At 34.1% G+C, this 16,390-nt stretch overlaps 1 protein-coding gene across 2 annotated transcripts in view; it reads right to left on the bottom strand.

The window, feature by feature from the left end:
* The window catches only part of CPNE8 (copine 8), a 256,868-nt gene that overhangs the window by 105,660 nt on the left and 134,818 nt on the right, over positions 1-16,390 (bottom strand). For both annotated transcript variants that reach the window (XM_002823097.4, XM_054527102.2), the window contains exons 8-10: positions 8,954-9,057; positions 3,750-3,854; positions 2,471-2,512 (exon numbers count right to left, since the gene is read on the bottom strand). In XM_002823097.4, the coding sequence (XP_002823143.2) occupies positions 2,471-2,512; positions 3,750-3,854; positions 8,954-9,057 (251 nt within the window). The remainder of the gene's footprint in view (positions 1-2,470; positions 2,513-3,749; positions 3,855-8,953; positions 9,058-16,390) is intronic.

Consider the following 16,390-nt stretch of genomic DNA (forward strand, 5'->3'; position numbering starts at 1 on the left):
AGATAATAAAAAAATTATGTTAGATTGTTTCTTAAATTTTCTTTATAGTCCTCATAACTATCACATTAAAGTAGCACAGAGTAAGTCCAATGTCCAGGTTGAAGCCTTTCACTTAATGCCAGGAATTACGATTACAATGCTATAAAAAAGACAGTGCAATAGTTATGAATATACTATTGGAAGCTAACTGCCAGAGTTCAAGCCCTGGTTCCACCATTGATTAGTTTTGTGACTTTAGGCAAGTTACTTCTTTGCCTCAGTTTCTTTATCTGTAAATGGTAATTAATGTAGTACCTATCATTTATTGTGAAAATTAAATAAGGAATAACATTAAAAATGCTTAGAGAATACCTGGCATGTTAGAAACTTTCAATAAATCATATCCTGAATAGGAATGCTCAAAATGCTCAAGTCAGGAAAAAAGATAATTAAATTCCAAGGTAATTCTGATCTTCAAAGCTATTCAAAATTCTTGTGGCTCAGAAATAGATTGGAGACAATAGGAGAGTCACAGAAACTCATCATTTGAAGGAAGACAATACAATATCTATAATTTCAGCAAATTTAGGATTGAACGTCTACGGATGTGGATGAAACCTAAATTTATACCCCTTGTTTATTAGTGGTTAAATTAAAACCATTTCCCAAAGTTTTAAGCCATTTCTCATGTGCCCAAAAATACTCTTGTCTCTAATTCTAATGTAATATCACATACATTTCTGTTACATTAGGATTAGAGACAAGTTCTATTTAGAAATAACTCCAAAAACAGTTTTTATATTTTCACACTGAAAATCAGTCAGATTTGCTTCAGCCTCAAGGATCATGTTTATGTAAAATTACAGGAGCTCTCGCAGTGAGCTGCACTTTTTGTTTCTAAATGGGAAATGGGTTCAAAATTACTAGGGAAAAGCCACCACTTTTGCCTATTCACAATTAAAATATAAAATAGGGTATATAATACAGGGCATAAAGTCCTTTACTCAGATTGGTATTATTTCCTTTTCTATTATTCTGAGCAGCAAAACTCATTATCTCAGTGAATCAAGTTTAATAAAGCAATGGAGCATAACTCCCTATGGAAAAATAGAAGGTTTTCTGATAAGATTTCTCCAGAATGCACATAGAACTAAATAACACATTAACCAAATGAATACCTGGCAGAAATGTAAAGATCAGTAGCATAGCATGGATTATTATGAAGTTATCTCTAAGAGCAAACTTCAAATCAGTGTTATAACTCTCTTTCATAATAATGTTTGTGATACAACTTAAAGACTGAAATATTTGAGTCTTATATACTTATTTGGTAGCAGCTAAAGTGTGGAATAATAATCTCCACTTCTCTCCCCATCTTCTCTTATCACTTCTTGAAAGAAAAAAAAAATACTATTTGCATCAAATTCCAGGACACTTATTGCACAGTGTGTGTGAGTAAGCATATGGGCAAGTGTCATACACATGCTGGCACGTGGCTCTCCAACTGAGCAACTTTCTGCCTATGCAGCAGAAGGGAAGAGAAGGGGGTGTCCCCTCAGCACAGGCCAGCCTTCTTGAACTTGTTCCTGTATTCACAGGAGTGTTCAGGTATCCAGGCACTTTCATCCCTTTGGGGTTGGTTTCTGGCATGTACACGATGCAGAGAGAAAAGCATTATTTAGCTTTAACCTCATGTTTCAGCTCCATTTATCAGTGAGCTATGGATTTGAGTTTAGGACACACATCGACTGAAAAATTAAAAGTAACTTTTGCTTTCCCATTTATCATTCTCCTTTGATACCCGCATATTCAGCCCTTTCAGGGAGCACCTAGAAAGGCAGTACTCTAGGGCAAAATGGGATTTGAGCATTTCTGGGTCCTTGGCTTAAGATCATTTTACAAACATCTCATCATCATCCTACGTAGATGACAGTAGAAACAAAATATGCTTAAAAAAGAAAAAAATGTGTTTCCTCTCTTTTAGTCTTTAATGTCTACTTTGATATGCAGAGGACTACAGTGATTGCAGAGCTCTGAACAACTATTTGGTCTGGCAATGACCAGACACAATTCTCGAGTTTTGTGGTGTGGTATATATATATATATGTATAGGCAGAGTTGGATGGTGAATGCAAAGCTTACTTGTGTTCCCTTGAACAGTAAGGGATATCAATGTTATAGAAATGTTCAGAGAAATTTTGAGATGCAGAAATTTGATACTCACTACAGCTATAAAACCAGACATCTATAATCATCAGATTCAAGTTGAAAATCTTTACTAAGTTACTGGAAATAAGAAAAACCTCTATTTTCATCTCGAGGTTGGAGAAAATATGCCCCTTCTTAAAATTTCATGTAGATGCATCAGTAACATTTGGAAAAACAAAACAAATATGCCATCTAAAAATTACAATTTAAAAATGTGGTCATTTCAATGTATGTGCCTCTTGATACACTCAGTTCAAGAATAAGAAGATAAGAACTGTCTTACCTTCCATCTCGATCCCAGTCATACACCTCTACTTTGATTGTTCTGTACATGAGAAAAACATACACATAAAGTTACTTAGTAAGATCAAAATAATGTATGGTTGAGAATTTAAAAATAAGTTGATTTTCTTAGATAAAACAATGTATGCTTGCAGATTTTACACATGAATTTGAAGTTAATTTTGCTAATTTCATTACTACAATCCAATTCGCATCTTAAAAGAGGCTTCTAAAATCTTCATTGACTCCTTAAAGAGAGTAAGGAGAGTCTACAAGGGAAGCATGTGCAGTTTGATAGAGCTCCTCAAAGGGATGGTATGCACCCACTTCTCCACTCTTGAAAATTGCTGTCTTGGAGCAGTGTTTCTCAAACTCAGCAAAGATCAGAATCATATGGAGCACTTGTCAGAACATGGATTATTGGACCTCTCTCCTGGAGTTTCTGATTAAGCAGGTCTGTATTGGGGCTAGATAATTTGAATTTCTGTGAGATCACCAGGTGATGCTGACTGATGCTGCTAATGAGGAAGAACATTATGACTTTCTTAGGAACTTTTCTAAGAACTTTCTTAGGAAAAAATGAGTCCAGCTAAATAAAGATATGATCTTATTAAACGAAAAGAATGATAGTCAAGTGGCATGATAAATTTCAGAGTAAACTTAATAACATATTGATAATCAATAGTTCTATGATATGGGTTAATTAAACTATTTTTCTATCATATGTAACAAAATGAAGATTGAGATTTTTACTTTTCATTTGCTTTTCTTTTGGGATGGATGGGGTTTTTATATTATAAGCATACAATAAAGTTTCATAAGAAAAAAACTTTGACATTAAGAAATCTTCAGGTATATTGTGGGAAAATCCTCAGGACCACCTTACCCAGGTAATTGTGAAACATTAAAATCTCCTGTGCTACAACTATGGAACTTTTGTGAATCAGCAATCATGAGTTATGCCAAATAACATTTTCAAGAGTATTTCAGGGTTGATAATATGTCTAAGCATAGTGTTGCAACTTTCGTGTTTCTACTTGTTCCACTCTAGAAGGACTGTACCATAGAAAAGGCTTAGGGCAATGAAGGTTCTGAAACACTTTTGAATAATAAATTAAAATTTAAAACAAATATGCAATGTATTTTTGCATTTGCATATTTTCATTTTTGGAAAATAAGTTTAACCAAATTTTAATTAGCCAACTTATCCCACTTCCCTAAATCACCGTAGATTTTTTTAAAAGTTATTTGAAGATTTTTGAATAAACTATCCTTCTTACCTGTCATAGTCTCCATTACATAATGCTCTGACTGAGATCTTAAATGCTTGCCATACTGGATTTAGAGTGTTTTTGACAACTTCTGTCTTGTGACAAATTGTAAAACTGTAAAGAAAAAGTTTTCAGTTATTTGCATGCTTTGACTATTTTAATAGATCTATTGTTTTAGTAGCCATTCCTCTGCTTACTTTTTGTTCAGAATAGTCAGTTCCACTGTTGCTGCTACATCACTTCATGGAAAGAGATACGTGATTTTAAAACCTGAAAGATCACCTCACCATAATGTACTTTGCAATAAATTTACCAAAAGCAATCTGAAAGTTCAATAAATCCTAAAGTTGTTTTGTAAACAATCTCTGTAAAAATTGTGGTGACATGCTGATGGAGTGAAAAATATCCATAGGTCCCTAAGAATATGAAGATCACCAGCAACTTTGAGAAGAACAGCTTTGTTGGAATGTTGAGAAGAAAAACCTGGTTTTAAGAGTGGGTTTAAGAAAGAGAAGAGAAACTGAGGCACAGTGTGTGAACTTTTAGTCTAGCTGTGAAGAAAAAGAAAAAAATTAGGCTAATTTAAGGGAAAAGAAAGGATTAATCACAGGAAATGTTTTTGTTTTTCTTGTTTTTACTTTTAATTTTTGTTTTCAAGATGGAAGAGATAACAGCAAGGTTGTCTGGTAAAGGAAAAGATCTGGCAGAAAGGAAGCCACTTCTGATGCATGAGAGAAAGGTGGCAGCAATGTTTTTGTTTGTTTGTTTGTTTTTGAGACGGAGTCTCTGTCGCCCAGGCTGGAGTGCAGTGGCGTGATCTTGGCTCACTGCAACCTCTGCCGCCCGGGTTCATGCAATTCTCCTGCCTCAGCCTCCCGAGTAGCTGGGATTACAGGCACCTGCCGCTGCACCCAGCTAATTTTTGTATTTTTAGTACAGACGAGGTTGCATCATCTTGGCCCAGCTCGTCTTGAACTCCTGACCTTGTGATCCACCTGCCCCGCCCTCCCAAAGTGCTGGGATTACAGGCGTGAGCCACCATGCCCAGCTGGGAGCAATGTCTTTTAAGCAGGTGAGAGTAGATGGGATCCTGAGCATAAGTGGAGGAGCTGCCCTTGAGAGGCCAGAGAGTCATTCTGCAAGAACATTCAGGAAGGCAGAGTATATGGGTTGATGTTGTGGTGGGATCATGAGGAAGCTCTCCAACTGCCACCATTTTCTTATGAAAGAGGATGCATGACAATGAGCAAAGAAGGAGGATGAGACATAAGTGATAAAGTGTCTGGGATAAAGAAAATGTTCATAGATTAGGAAAAAGGAGTAGAATTCCTTGGGAGCCCCAAGGGCCCATTTAAGTTTAACATCACATCATGAATCTATAGAAAGACCACTCAGTGTGTGGGTTCTTTCTTTATCTAAACTATTGGTTCTATATATCTAAAGAATTCCTAAGGGAAGGAAGACAGCAATTCACAATATGGGGCAGAATTCATGAAGCCTTAAGCTCGGTTTTCTGATTCAAATTCCAGTGTCATTTCCACAAAACTATTCAATCTTAAGACATCAATCAGCTCCTGGAAATGTTCTTCCTTCATGTGAATTTATGCAGCAGTTTCTGAGCTAGACGCATTCAAAGTGATCTTCACTGAAACAATACATAAACCTTCATCAAGACCTTAGTCATGAAGGGTTTCAAATGCAATTATCTAACAGTAATGACACAAGAAAATATTAACAAATAGCATAGTGAATATACAGCCCCTAACCCCCATGATGAAATATCCCCCCTTTGATAAGTCTTCAAGTTCATTTTCCTACTCTCAAACAAGAGGGATTTGTTTCTATTAAGAGATAAGATAGAAACATAATACTTTATGAAAGGATCAAGTTTTTATTACAAGACTTACGGCATCCGTGCCTTCTCCTTCCAGGCAGTATCCTCACCCATCTATGGAAACTCGTGTCATTAAATTGACAGAGCCCAGGAAAATGTATCTGTGGTCAAATGTTCTCAGAGCTGACTCACCTGAAGCAATTTAGGAGTCAATGGGGGAAAAGGCATTACAAGTAAGACAGAGGGCCAGACAGAGAAGACTCTTGAAGGGCAATGAAGATGTCTTAAAGCAGAAGAAGAAAATCAAAGTGGATAGGGCAAGTTAGGGGAGGGCTGTAGGGGCTCAGAACACAGAGAAAAGGCAAGGTACCAAAAATTGTTAAGAAAAATTCATAGAAAACAAATTACAGAGGGAAGGCAGAGCTGTATGTTGGTTTGTTTCAGAAACAATATATTCATTAAGATATATTCATAAAAATAAAATACATTCTTAAAGATCTGCAAAGGGAATTTCTTCTCTTGTATCATATTCTAATATATAGCAAGTCTTTAGTATGGTGATAGATATAGATAGCTAAATAGATGATATCTAGATAGATGACAGGAAGAGAGAGAGAAAGAGAGAAAAAGAAAGACAGAGAGAGAGAGACCAGACTGAGAAACCAACTGACCATCTTCAGACCAACATGTTCAACTATCTACTGACTTTTTGGCCTCTTTGCTTATGGTTAAATCAAAATTTCTCTTATATTCCTAGTGTCACCAGCTGCAGTAATTAAACACTTTTGACACTTGAAACATTTCCTCTGAGGGAAGGCATGCCCTTCTTACTGAGATATTTATGAGGTAGGTAGTCATTTGTTGCCTATTAATCATTCTCATTTCTAATGTATTAGATATCATATATACAGGAAAACCTCACTGATAAGAATTCCAGTGCTGGTGTAACTCATAAAAATTCTGCCAGGAGTCCAATGTAGCTTTTCCTAACATTCAGAAGTATTTCCATATAAATATAATGTGTGTGTTACAAATAGGATTATAAAAATATATTTTTATTGAATAACTGGTATTCAGATACTTTAAGTGAGGCCATTTATCAGAAATAGCTATTCTAAAGGAAAATTATTACCCAATCATATATAAATGTCAAGCTACTAAATAAATGTCAAAGCAAGAATATAAGATCATATAGTATGAAGGCTTTTAATTAATACTTCCAGTAGAAATTAAGTTTTTCTCTTTCTTATGAAATAAGCCACAAATACACTAGGTATTAGGCAATTTTTGAAATAGTCCCATATTCAAAAATATTTAAAATAAAGCTAGAATCTTTGCAGTTAAAAATAGAGACAAAAAGTGAGGCGTAAAAGCATCTGTATACATTCAAAATACAACAAAGCCTATGTGTGCGTATACATACATAAAATATTTGGATCAAGCTGGCAAACTAGGTTTCTGTGTGTAAATATAAATGGAAAGTTTTCTGAAATGAGATTCACCAACTTTTAAAAACGGTTTTTTCAAATTAGTTGACATTTTTGGATTAGTTGTATTTTTCTTAATATTTAGATTTTATTTAATGGGTGAACATCTTTTTTTTTTTTTTTTTTTTTTTTTGAGATGGAGTTTCACTCTTTTTGCCCAGGCTGGAGTGCAATGGCAAGATCTTGGCTCACTGCAACCTCTGCCTCCCAGGTTCAAGCAATTCTCCTGCCTCAGCCTCCCAAGTAGCTGGCATTACAGGCACCTGCCACCACGCCCAACTAATTTTTTGTATTTTTAGTAGAGACAGGGTTTCACCATGTTGGCCAGGATGGTCTCGATCTCTTGACCTCGTGATCCGCCTGCCTTGGCCTCCTACAGTGCTGGGATTATAGGCGTGAGCCACCGTGCCCAGCCGTGAACATCATTTTTACAAGCATAATACATTTTCTAATAAAAGTATCACTAGGAGTATTAGATGTGTGACAAAGGGAAATTTTACAATTGTACAACTAAACTTTATAAAGAAAACTAATAAGAATAAAAATAGAAAATTCAGGGAGCAAGTAGTTCATAAGAACATTTTCATTCAAGAAATTCGGAATCATTCTTGAGGTTTTCCTCTATTTTTGAAATGCCTGGCAAATATTATTTTCCTCACTCTGCAACATTTATCTTATGAATAAAATTAGTGTTCAGATGCATATGACACTGACATTTTTACCACCAAAAAGAAGGGAAATACACAAAATCTAATAGTGTAACACTATAGCAAATATATCCAACAGTTGCTCAGTAGCTGCATCAACAAACATCTCCCAATAAGTAGACCATCATTTTAAACTGGCCAGTGCCTTCACTTTGAATAGCAAACTGTCTATATTATGCAACATTTTATACTTATTACATAACAACACATTGTATAGTTTCATATATAAGTGTAGCATTTTTTTCCCATTCTATTCCCCTCATTTTTAATTTCCAAATAACATGTTCTCTTTAGCTGATATATTACACATAGTTAAAAAAACAAAAAAGAAAATATTAACTATACATAATAATAATATTAGCTAATGTTTAAGTTCTTCGTATGTGTCGGACAAACTTAGTAATTTTTTTGTATAGTAACTAATTTAATCTGATCAACAACCCTGTGAGGTAGCTATGATTACTACCCCATTTTACAGGTGAAGAGAAAACAGAATCTCACATAGGTTAAAAACTTGCCATAGTACTATAGCTATTAAGTAGCAAGGTTATTATTTAAATCTAAACAGAAATTAGCCATATTATTAACAACTAAGCATTCTCACAAATACTAATAGTACAACATGAATCACAAAAAACAAGTCAGATATATTTAATAGTAAAGCCACACATATTAAATTATGGTCTATAACTCATAAGGACATATTCAAAATTTATAGAAACTAGTCTAATCATAACTGGCAAAAGTATTCAAATTACTAGAATACAATGAACATTTTTATTGAAAGTTAGACTCAGATATCATTGGCAAAAAAAACCCATAAGCTCCATATCCTTCTCTAAGAAAATGGTTTTGGTTCAAATCTGTAACAAAATATATTTGTTTCAGCATTCAGGTTTTCACAAAATATAATTCTTCTAAACTATTAACTCAATGTTATAATTTTATAACAAATAAAGAGGAAATATTTCTATGAAACTAGAAATTTTTCATTTTAAGTATCAGACAAAACATAAAATGTTTATAAAGTTGCACATTATTTTGAGATGCAAAAATCATATCAATTTTTAAAATCTCAAACTATTTTACTTCATTTATCAATTTAATGAGCTTCTCTGAGAAAAATAATTATAATTCAAGTATCATCATTACCATATAGTTAAAATGCATAAAAGATAAAGCTACCTGCCATCTTCATTACTTCGATAAAATACAAGGAAAGGATCTGATTTTCCAAAGAAGTCCTTCTTGTCCAATTTGTTTGCACAAAATTGCATCAAAACAGCATCCTAAAAACAAAATTAATAAAACAGTTCAAGATTTGAGCTATAAATAACTAGAAACTGCATATCACAAACAAGACTTGACAAGAAAACATATTTGCTATTTTAATGCAAATGGCCAAGTTTGGGAGAATCCCAGACAACATAAAATTGCTTTTTAAAGGGTTATATGACTTTAAAAATTTTGCTGGTACTCTTCATTCCAATTACAAAACCATTACTTTTCAAAAACTGTTAACATTTTTCCTTTGAAAAGTGATATTGAGCTAGGTGATACCAGGTACTCAATTTTATAATATAGGATCCTCATTCATATCTTCAGTTATACAGGTACACATTTTTAGAACATAGTTAAAAAAATTCTTGTTCATTAAGGAAATATTTACTAAGTTTTTACTACATATCTAGTATGTATAAAATGTTGAGATGTACTAGATGATTAGATGGGGAATAAGAAAGATAAACACTGACCACATAGTTTATAATCTGGGAACAGGAAAGTTCCTACTTGCTTAATCATATACGAGTGTAGTATAATGAATCAGTAACTACATTTAAAAACAATTTTCTTCTGTAACTTAAATTACAATTTGCATGTTAATTATTATGTCAAATCAATCATTTAAACCAATTTATGTACTGAAACACTCGCAGCTACATGATTTAAAGGAAAACAAGCTAGGGTATCATAACATTATTGATAACCATTTTTAAAGTAGAAAATGTATTGTTATTTAAAATCAAAATAAATACTTTTGTGGGGTTTTGTGTGTGTGTGTGTTGTTTTTGTTTTTGTTTTTGTTTGAGACAGAGTCTCGCTCTGTCACCAGGCTGGAGTGCAGTGGCGCGATCTCGGCTCACTGCAAGCTCCATCTCCTGGGTTCTCGCCATTCTCCTGCCTGAGCCTCCCGAGTAGCTGGAACTACAGGCACACGCTGCCACGCCCGGCTAATTTTTTTGTATTTTTTTTTTTAGCAGAGACAGCGTTTCACCGTGTTAGCCACGATGGTCTCTATCGTCTGACCTCGTGATCCGCCTGCCTCAGCCTCCCAAAGTGCTGGGATTACAGGCTTGTGTGTTTTTTAACTGAACAGGAAAGCTTAAAATGCTGGAAAGAGGTGAAGTGGCAAAGTAACTCAGATTAAACAAAGAGGTTACAATTTTGAATATTACGTGATAAAATGTTAACAATGTCTGAAAAAGCATTCTCTTATTCATCACTTCTTTATCTTACACAGTCCAGCAATACTTACTAAGTATACACCTAAACTTTTAATTATTTCCTTTCAGTAATTCCAGGAGACTACACAAAACATGATGCTACCTCATTATCTTACTTAGTGAACATTTTGCAAGCAATAGTCAAGCTAGAATCTTGGAATAGGGTAATGAACAAGGCAGTATCTACCCTTGGAAAGGTCAGATTTGTTAATTTCACATTTTCAAAAGTAATGGTATAGTATTATTTTATTTTACTTTTAGCATGTAGCTGTGATAACTTCTATCAGAGGAACATTTATAACAGAGCAGGAAATACATTCTAGCAAGGTATAGTGACAATAGAGGTAAGGACAATATGGACATCACTATCACCTCAAACCTCTCAAGCATGTCATGTTCTTTTTAAATTCGAGGTTTAAAGATCAAAAATTCTATACTATCTATTACAGAAGCAGTGAAATAATCATTCTGGATGATCAAATTATAAAATCAAGGGCAGCATTGAAAAGGACGAGCTGTTTGGTTTAGTTTGTTTATTTTGAATGCCCTTTCATTTCCATATATATTTAAAGGCCCTTGGGAGAGAATGGCTTTCTAAGAACATGGGGACATTCCAAGGACATTGTTCTTGCAGAAAAACATTACACTTTAACACATTTCTCCCAAAGCACCTGGACCAAAATATAAACTTCCAAGAAACAATCTGTATACTTACAATGCATAATAGATAAATGAAATGTGTTTATTTCAAATGGATTGTGAATAAAACATCAGAGGTGTACTATTATAAAAGCATGAATATTCATAGGCTCACTGGTAAATGTAATACTAAATTTAATTTTTCAAATTATATTCCTTTGGGCTTGCAAAATGAATAAATGATTCAAAATAAAGATTTATTTCAATGCAGAAAATTATATAACCTTAGGAAAAAGAATGTTCTTGCAATTACCCAGGTTAACAACTTAGCAGGGATTAAATGGTACATTTGTATCAAGCACAAAATAAATCATTTGAGAGGAAAAGTATTTATATACTTTTAAAAATACACAAGCATCACTGCAAAGTTTTATTTTGTTTTGTTTTGTTTTTATGCCTTATGCTTAATGTCACCTAATAGTTTTTAAGACCTCTCTTTAATGCTCCACATATAAGGAACGTTCTATTGAATAAAGCCACTTGGATGTTTCACAGGCACTTCTAACATATTCCAATCTGAACATCTAACATCTATCCATAAACTTGCTTCTCCTATAATTTTCCCAGCTCAGTTAGTGGCATTGTCATTCACCCAAGTGCCCAAGGAAGCCATCCTTGACTCTTCTCTTTTCCTGATCCTTTATCCAATCCACTACCAGTTGCACCATTTACCTCTAAAATTTTGCTCAAATCTTTACTTTGGCTCTGCTGCCACCACCTCAGTCCAGTTCAATCTTATTTCTCACCCAGACATGTCCAGTGACATTTATTCCTTACTCCCACTTCCATTCTTTGATGTATCCAATCCATTCTCCATTCAGCAGACAGAATAAGATTCTTGAAACACGAAAAATTCATGTTGCTCACAACTTAAAATGCTTTAGGCTTTCCCTTGCATTTAGGAAAAATGCAGAACCCTTAACATGGTCCACAAAGGCCAACATCTAATGGGTTCTGACCAGCCTTTTCCATCTTCATCTGGCAATGTTTTAGCTCAATCAACTCCCACTCCTCACCCCTGGCCATCTCACATCAGACCCACACATGCCTTTCCCACCTCAGGACCTTATACTGCTGTGTCTGCTGGAATTCTTATCCTTGGGCTGGCAAACACTACTCTTCTTTAGGTCTTAGAAATGTCACTTTCTCAAAGAGGCCCAGTGATCCCCCAAGGCTTAATATAAATTAGATTCCTGCTGTACTCTCAAAATATATTTGAATCACATGGAACATATCATGACATATATTACCTGCATAGTCAGCCGATTAATGTCTCTCTTTCCCACAAACTATGTGTTCATTAAAAACAAGGACCAGGGTTGGGGGTTGTGGTGTTGTGTTTTGTACTGTTTTTTTCTTGCCATTCTATTCTAAGCATTCATTCCAAGGACATAATAACATTTTGTAAACACTGTTCAATCAATCAATCAATAAAAACAAAAAATATTCTTTATGAAAAATTTCAAGCTACTTTTAAAATACTACACAAAAGGCCAGGCATAGTGGCTCATGACTGTAACCCCAGTACTTTGGGAGGGCAAGGGGGGCTTGGATCACTTGAGGCTGGGAGTTCAAGACCAGCCCAGACAACAGAGCAAGACCACATCTCTATCAAAAAAAAAAAAAAAAAAATTAGCCAAGTGTGGTGGTGCCTGCCTGTGGTCCCAGCTAGGAAGGAGACTGAGGTGGGAGAATCACTTGAGCCCAGAAGCTCAAAGCCTGCAGTTAGCCAAAATTGTGCCACTGCACTTCAGCCTGGGCAATAGAGTGAGACCCTGTATTTAAAAAAATATATATACTGAGTGAAGATACACTCCCAACATAATTTCTAAACTACATTAGTTTTTACTGTGGCATTTAATTAAGTATAAAATTTGCATTTGAATAAAACTATCAAAATAAGTTGAGATAATTAGGATTATTACACTACAAATAAACATTTGTATAAATTTATGACCTATACATCTCTTAAATGTTACCATTTCTTTCCTGTAGAGTATACATCTAAAGGAAGTATTAATAATATTCACATTTTTAGAAGAAAATATAGAGCCTTGTGATATTGGCCTCGGATATTATTTCTTGGATATGATACAAAAGCATAGGCCACAAAAGCAAAAATACACGTGGGACTGCATCAAACTACAAAGCTTCTGCTCAGCAAAGGAAACAATCAACAGAATGAAAAGGCAACCTACAGAATGGGAGAAAATATGCTGTGCTTGCTATGACTTGTTTGTCCCCACCAAAGCTCATGTCGAAATTTGATCACCTGATCACTGGTGTGACAGTGCTGGGAGGTGGGGCCCCATGGAAGGTGTTTGGGTTATGGGTGCGGATCCCTCATAAATAGGTAGGTGCTGCTTTCACAGTCTTGAATGAGGCTGGATTAATTCTCTCAGAATGATTTCATTCTCTTAAGAGTGGGTTTTTATAAAGCTAGGGTGCTCCTCAGGTTTCCCTATGTTCACAAATGTCTGCTTCCACTTTCACTTTCTCTGCCACATTGTGAAACAGTATGAAAGCCCTTACCACAAGCCAGTACCATGCTCTTGAGCTTCTTAGCTGGTAGAAGAGTGAACTAAATAAACTTCTTTTTAAAAATAAATTACCTAGTCTCAGATATTCTTTTATTGCAACACAAAATGGACTAAGATACTGTATACCATAAAGGTTAATTTCCAAAATATATAAGGAACTCCTACAAATCTTCAAAAATACTGCAAAAACTAAAAATAAATAAAAATGAAAAATAGAAAATCAATCCAATTTAAAAATGGGCTAAGAACCTGAATAAGCATATCTCTAAGCACATACAAATGACCAACACATATATGAAAGGTGCTCAACATCACCAACCATCAGAGAAATGCAAATCCATACAAAAGATTAGCTCACACCTGTTAGAATGCCTACTATCAAAAAACAAACGAAAAGGGAAGAAGTGTCAGTGAGGATATAGAGAAAAGGAAACCCTTGTACACTGTTGGTAGGAATGCAAATTAGTGCAGCCACTGTGGAAAATAGTAGAAGGTTCCTCAAAAATTAAAAGCAGCACTACTGTATGATCCAGCAATCCCACTTCTGGGTATATATCCAAAGAAAGAGACTGAAATCAGTATCTTGAAGAGATATCTGAACTCCCATGTTCATTCTAGCATTATTTATAAATAAGTCAAAATATTGAAGTAAATGAAGTGTCCATCAACAGATGAATAGATACAGAAAATGTTTTATATATATATAAAATTTATACACACACACACACATATATATATATATAAAACAATGGAATATTATTCAGCCTTAAAAAGGAAGAACATCCATCCATTTGCAACAAGATAGATGAGCCTGGAAGACACTATATAATTGAAATAAGCCAGCCATAAAAAGATAAATACTACATATTGTAACTTATATGAGGATTCTAAGATAGTAAAAATTATAGAAGCAGGGAGTAGAATGATGGTTTCCAGGGATTGAGGGGAAGAAGAAACTGGAAGGTATTATCAAGGAGCACAAAATTTCAGTTATGCAAGATGAATAAGTCATAGAGATCTACTATATACAGTATAGTACCTATGGTTAACAATACTGCACTGTATATTTTAAAATCTGCTGAAAGGGTAAATCTTATGCTGTTTATTATCACAAAAATATTAATAATAAATAAGCAGGGTAGGGGGAACCATTGTAAGTGACTAATATATTATATGACATCGATTGTGGTGATGGTTTCATGGGTATATACCTGTCTCCAGACTCACCATGCTGTATACATTAAATATGTCCAGCTATTAGTATGCCAATTATACCTAATAAACTGGTTTAAAAAATATGTCATTTTACAAATGCATAAATTAAAGCTTCAACAATATAACCTCACTCAGCTAAATAGTGAAAAAGGTAAGACTAAAATGTAGGTGAGCTGACTCTAAAGCTTATGTTCATTGTACAAGTTAATAACTGACAACTCATTTTAAAGAAAAAAATGTAGATTTTTATGATGTTGTAGGTGAATTAAAATGATCACATTCAACATTATAAATAATAATGCCCAATACTTTTAATGTTCCCTAAAGTATAAATTTAAAAAGCATTGATTCTTCTGAAGTAACTATGAACATTGCTTTGAGTACACTTGTGCATTCTACTACACTAATGTAGTAATGAAATGCTATTTCAAGTTTATTAGTATTAATAATGATGCTGATGATCAATAAGGCTGTAGCCAAGAATCAGGACATAGAAAACAAGATGAAGTTACACCAAGATTTTAAACAATGTTGATAAAAGTATTAATCTATAATTTCTAAGTGTGAGAAATATGTGTTGACTCACTGAAAGATAATTCCAGATGTTATTGAATTAATTGTAAAAAGAGGGATAAAAATACCTAGACCACTAAATGACACATTCCCTTTCATTTACTAAGGCCTGGTAAAAGAATTTTCCCGGCTCTTCTAACAAGAGAGTAGAACTGAAAGTGGAAGATATTTAGGATGCAGCCTGTCCATACTCAACCTATGTCTTGGTATCTTGGTTCTACTTTGAAATAGAACGGATAGTACTGTATTCATGACACATTTACACAAAATCTGCTCAATAAACTCAAGATTTTGACAAAATAGCATGTTAATATCACCATAAAGAACATGTATCTTATTGACTGTGAACTTCCTTTTTTCTTTCCTCCTTTATCATACAAAATATATATTATCTTAAACATTTACAAATTGAGACAAGTATAAATGATGATTAGATAATATAATTTAAAAAATCATTGTATCATTTTAACAAAAAATAGGATAGGTAATATCGCTGCATTTAAATAATTATGCTATATTTTCTAAGGCATTGTGTAGTATATGCAAACTACTTTTATGCACATTATAGTAGCAAACTTAATGTTATGGTAGTTGATTACCAGGACTGGAAGATTTTTTTTTTAAATAGTCTAGTGATTAGTTCACATTTTTTGTTTTTTTGCCCTTCAAATACGAAAAGTAAAACACAGAGTAAGCAGTGAAGTGTCTTGATCAGACAAAGTACAAATTAGTAGCAAAACCAAAACTTAACTTGAGTCTGATAGTCTTTAACAGCATTACATGTGAGCATGTTTGGGTATTTTATAGATGAGAAAACTGAGACTGATATGACTGTGACATGCCCAGGGGGACAAAGACAATGAGCACAACAATAGGAAGGGCTTCAATTTACATGTTATTTTAAATGACTTAAATTCTAATATTAGTGTTTAATTATTTCCACTCATCTGTTATTATAGTTCCTATTGTTATCTCACTGTTCTACTCCTGCCCCCAGAATCCCAAACAGTTGTTAATACCCAGTTTCTATCATTTGCTGACAAGTAATATCATATGATTCCCTGAGAATATTATCTCAGCTATCTATCTAT

Source organism: Pongo abelii, chromosome 10 (genome assembly GCF_028885655.2).
Source record: "Pongo abelii isolate AG06213 chromosome 10, NHGRI_mPonAbe1-v2.0_pri, whole genome shotgun sequence".
In the NCBI taxonomy this organism is placed as follows: Eukaryota; Metazoa; Chordata; class Mammalia; order Primates; family Hominidae; genus Pongo; species Pongo abelii.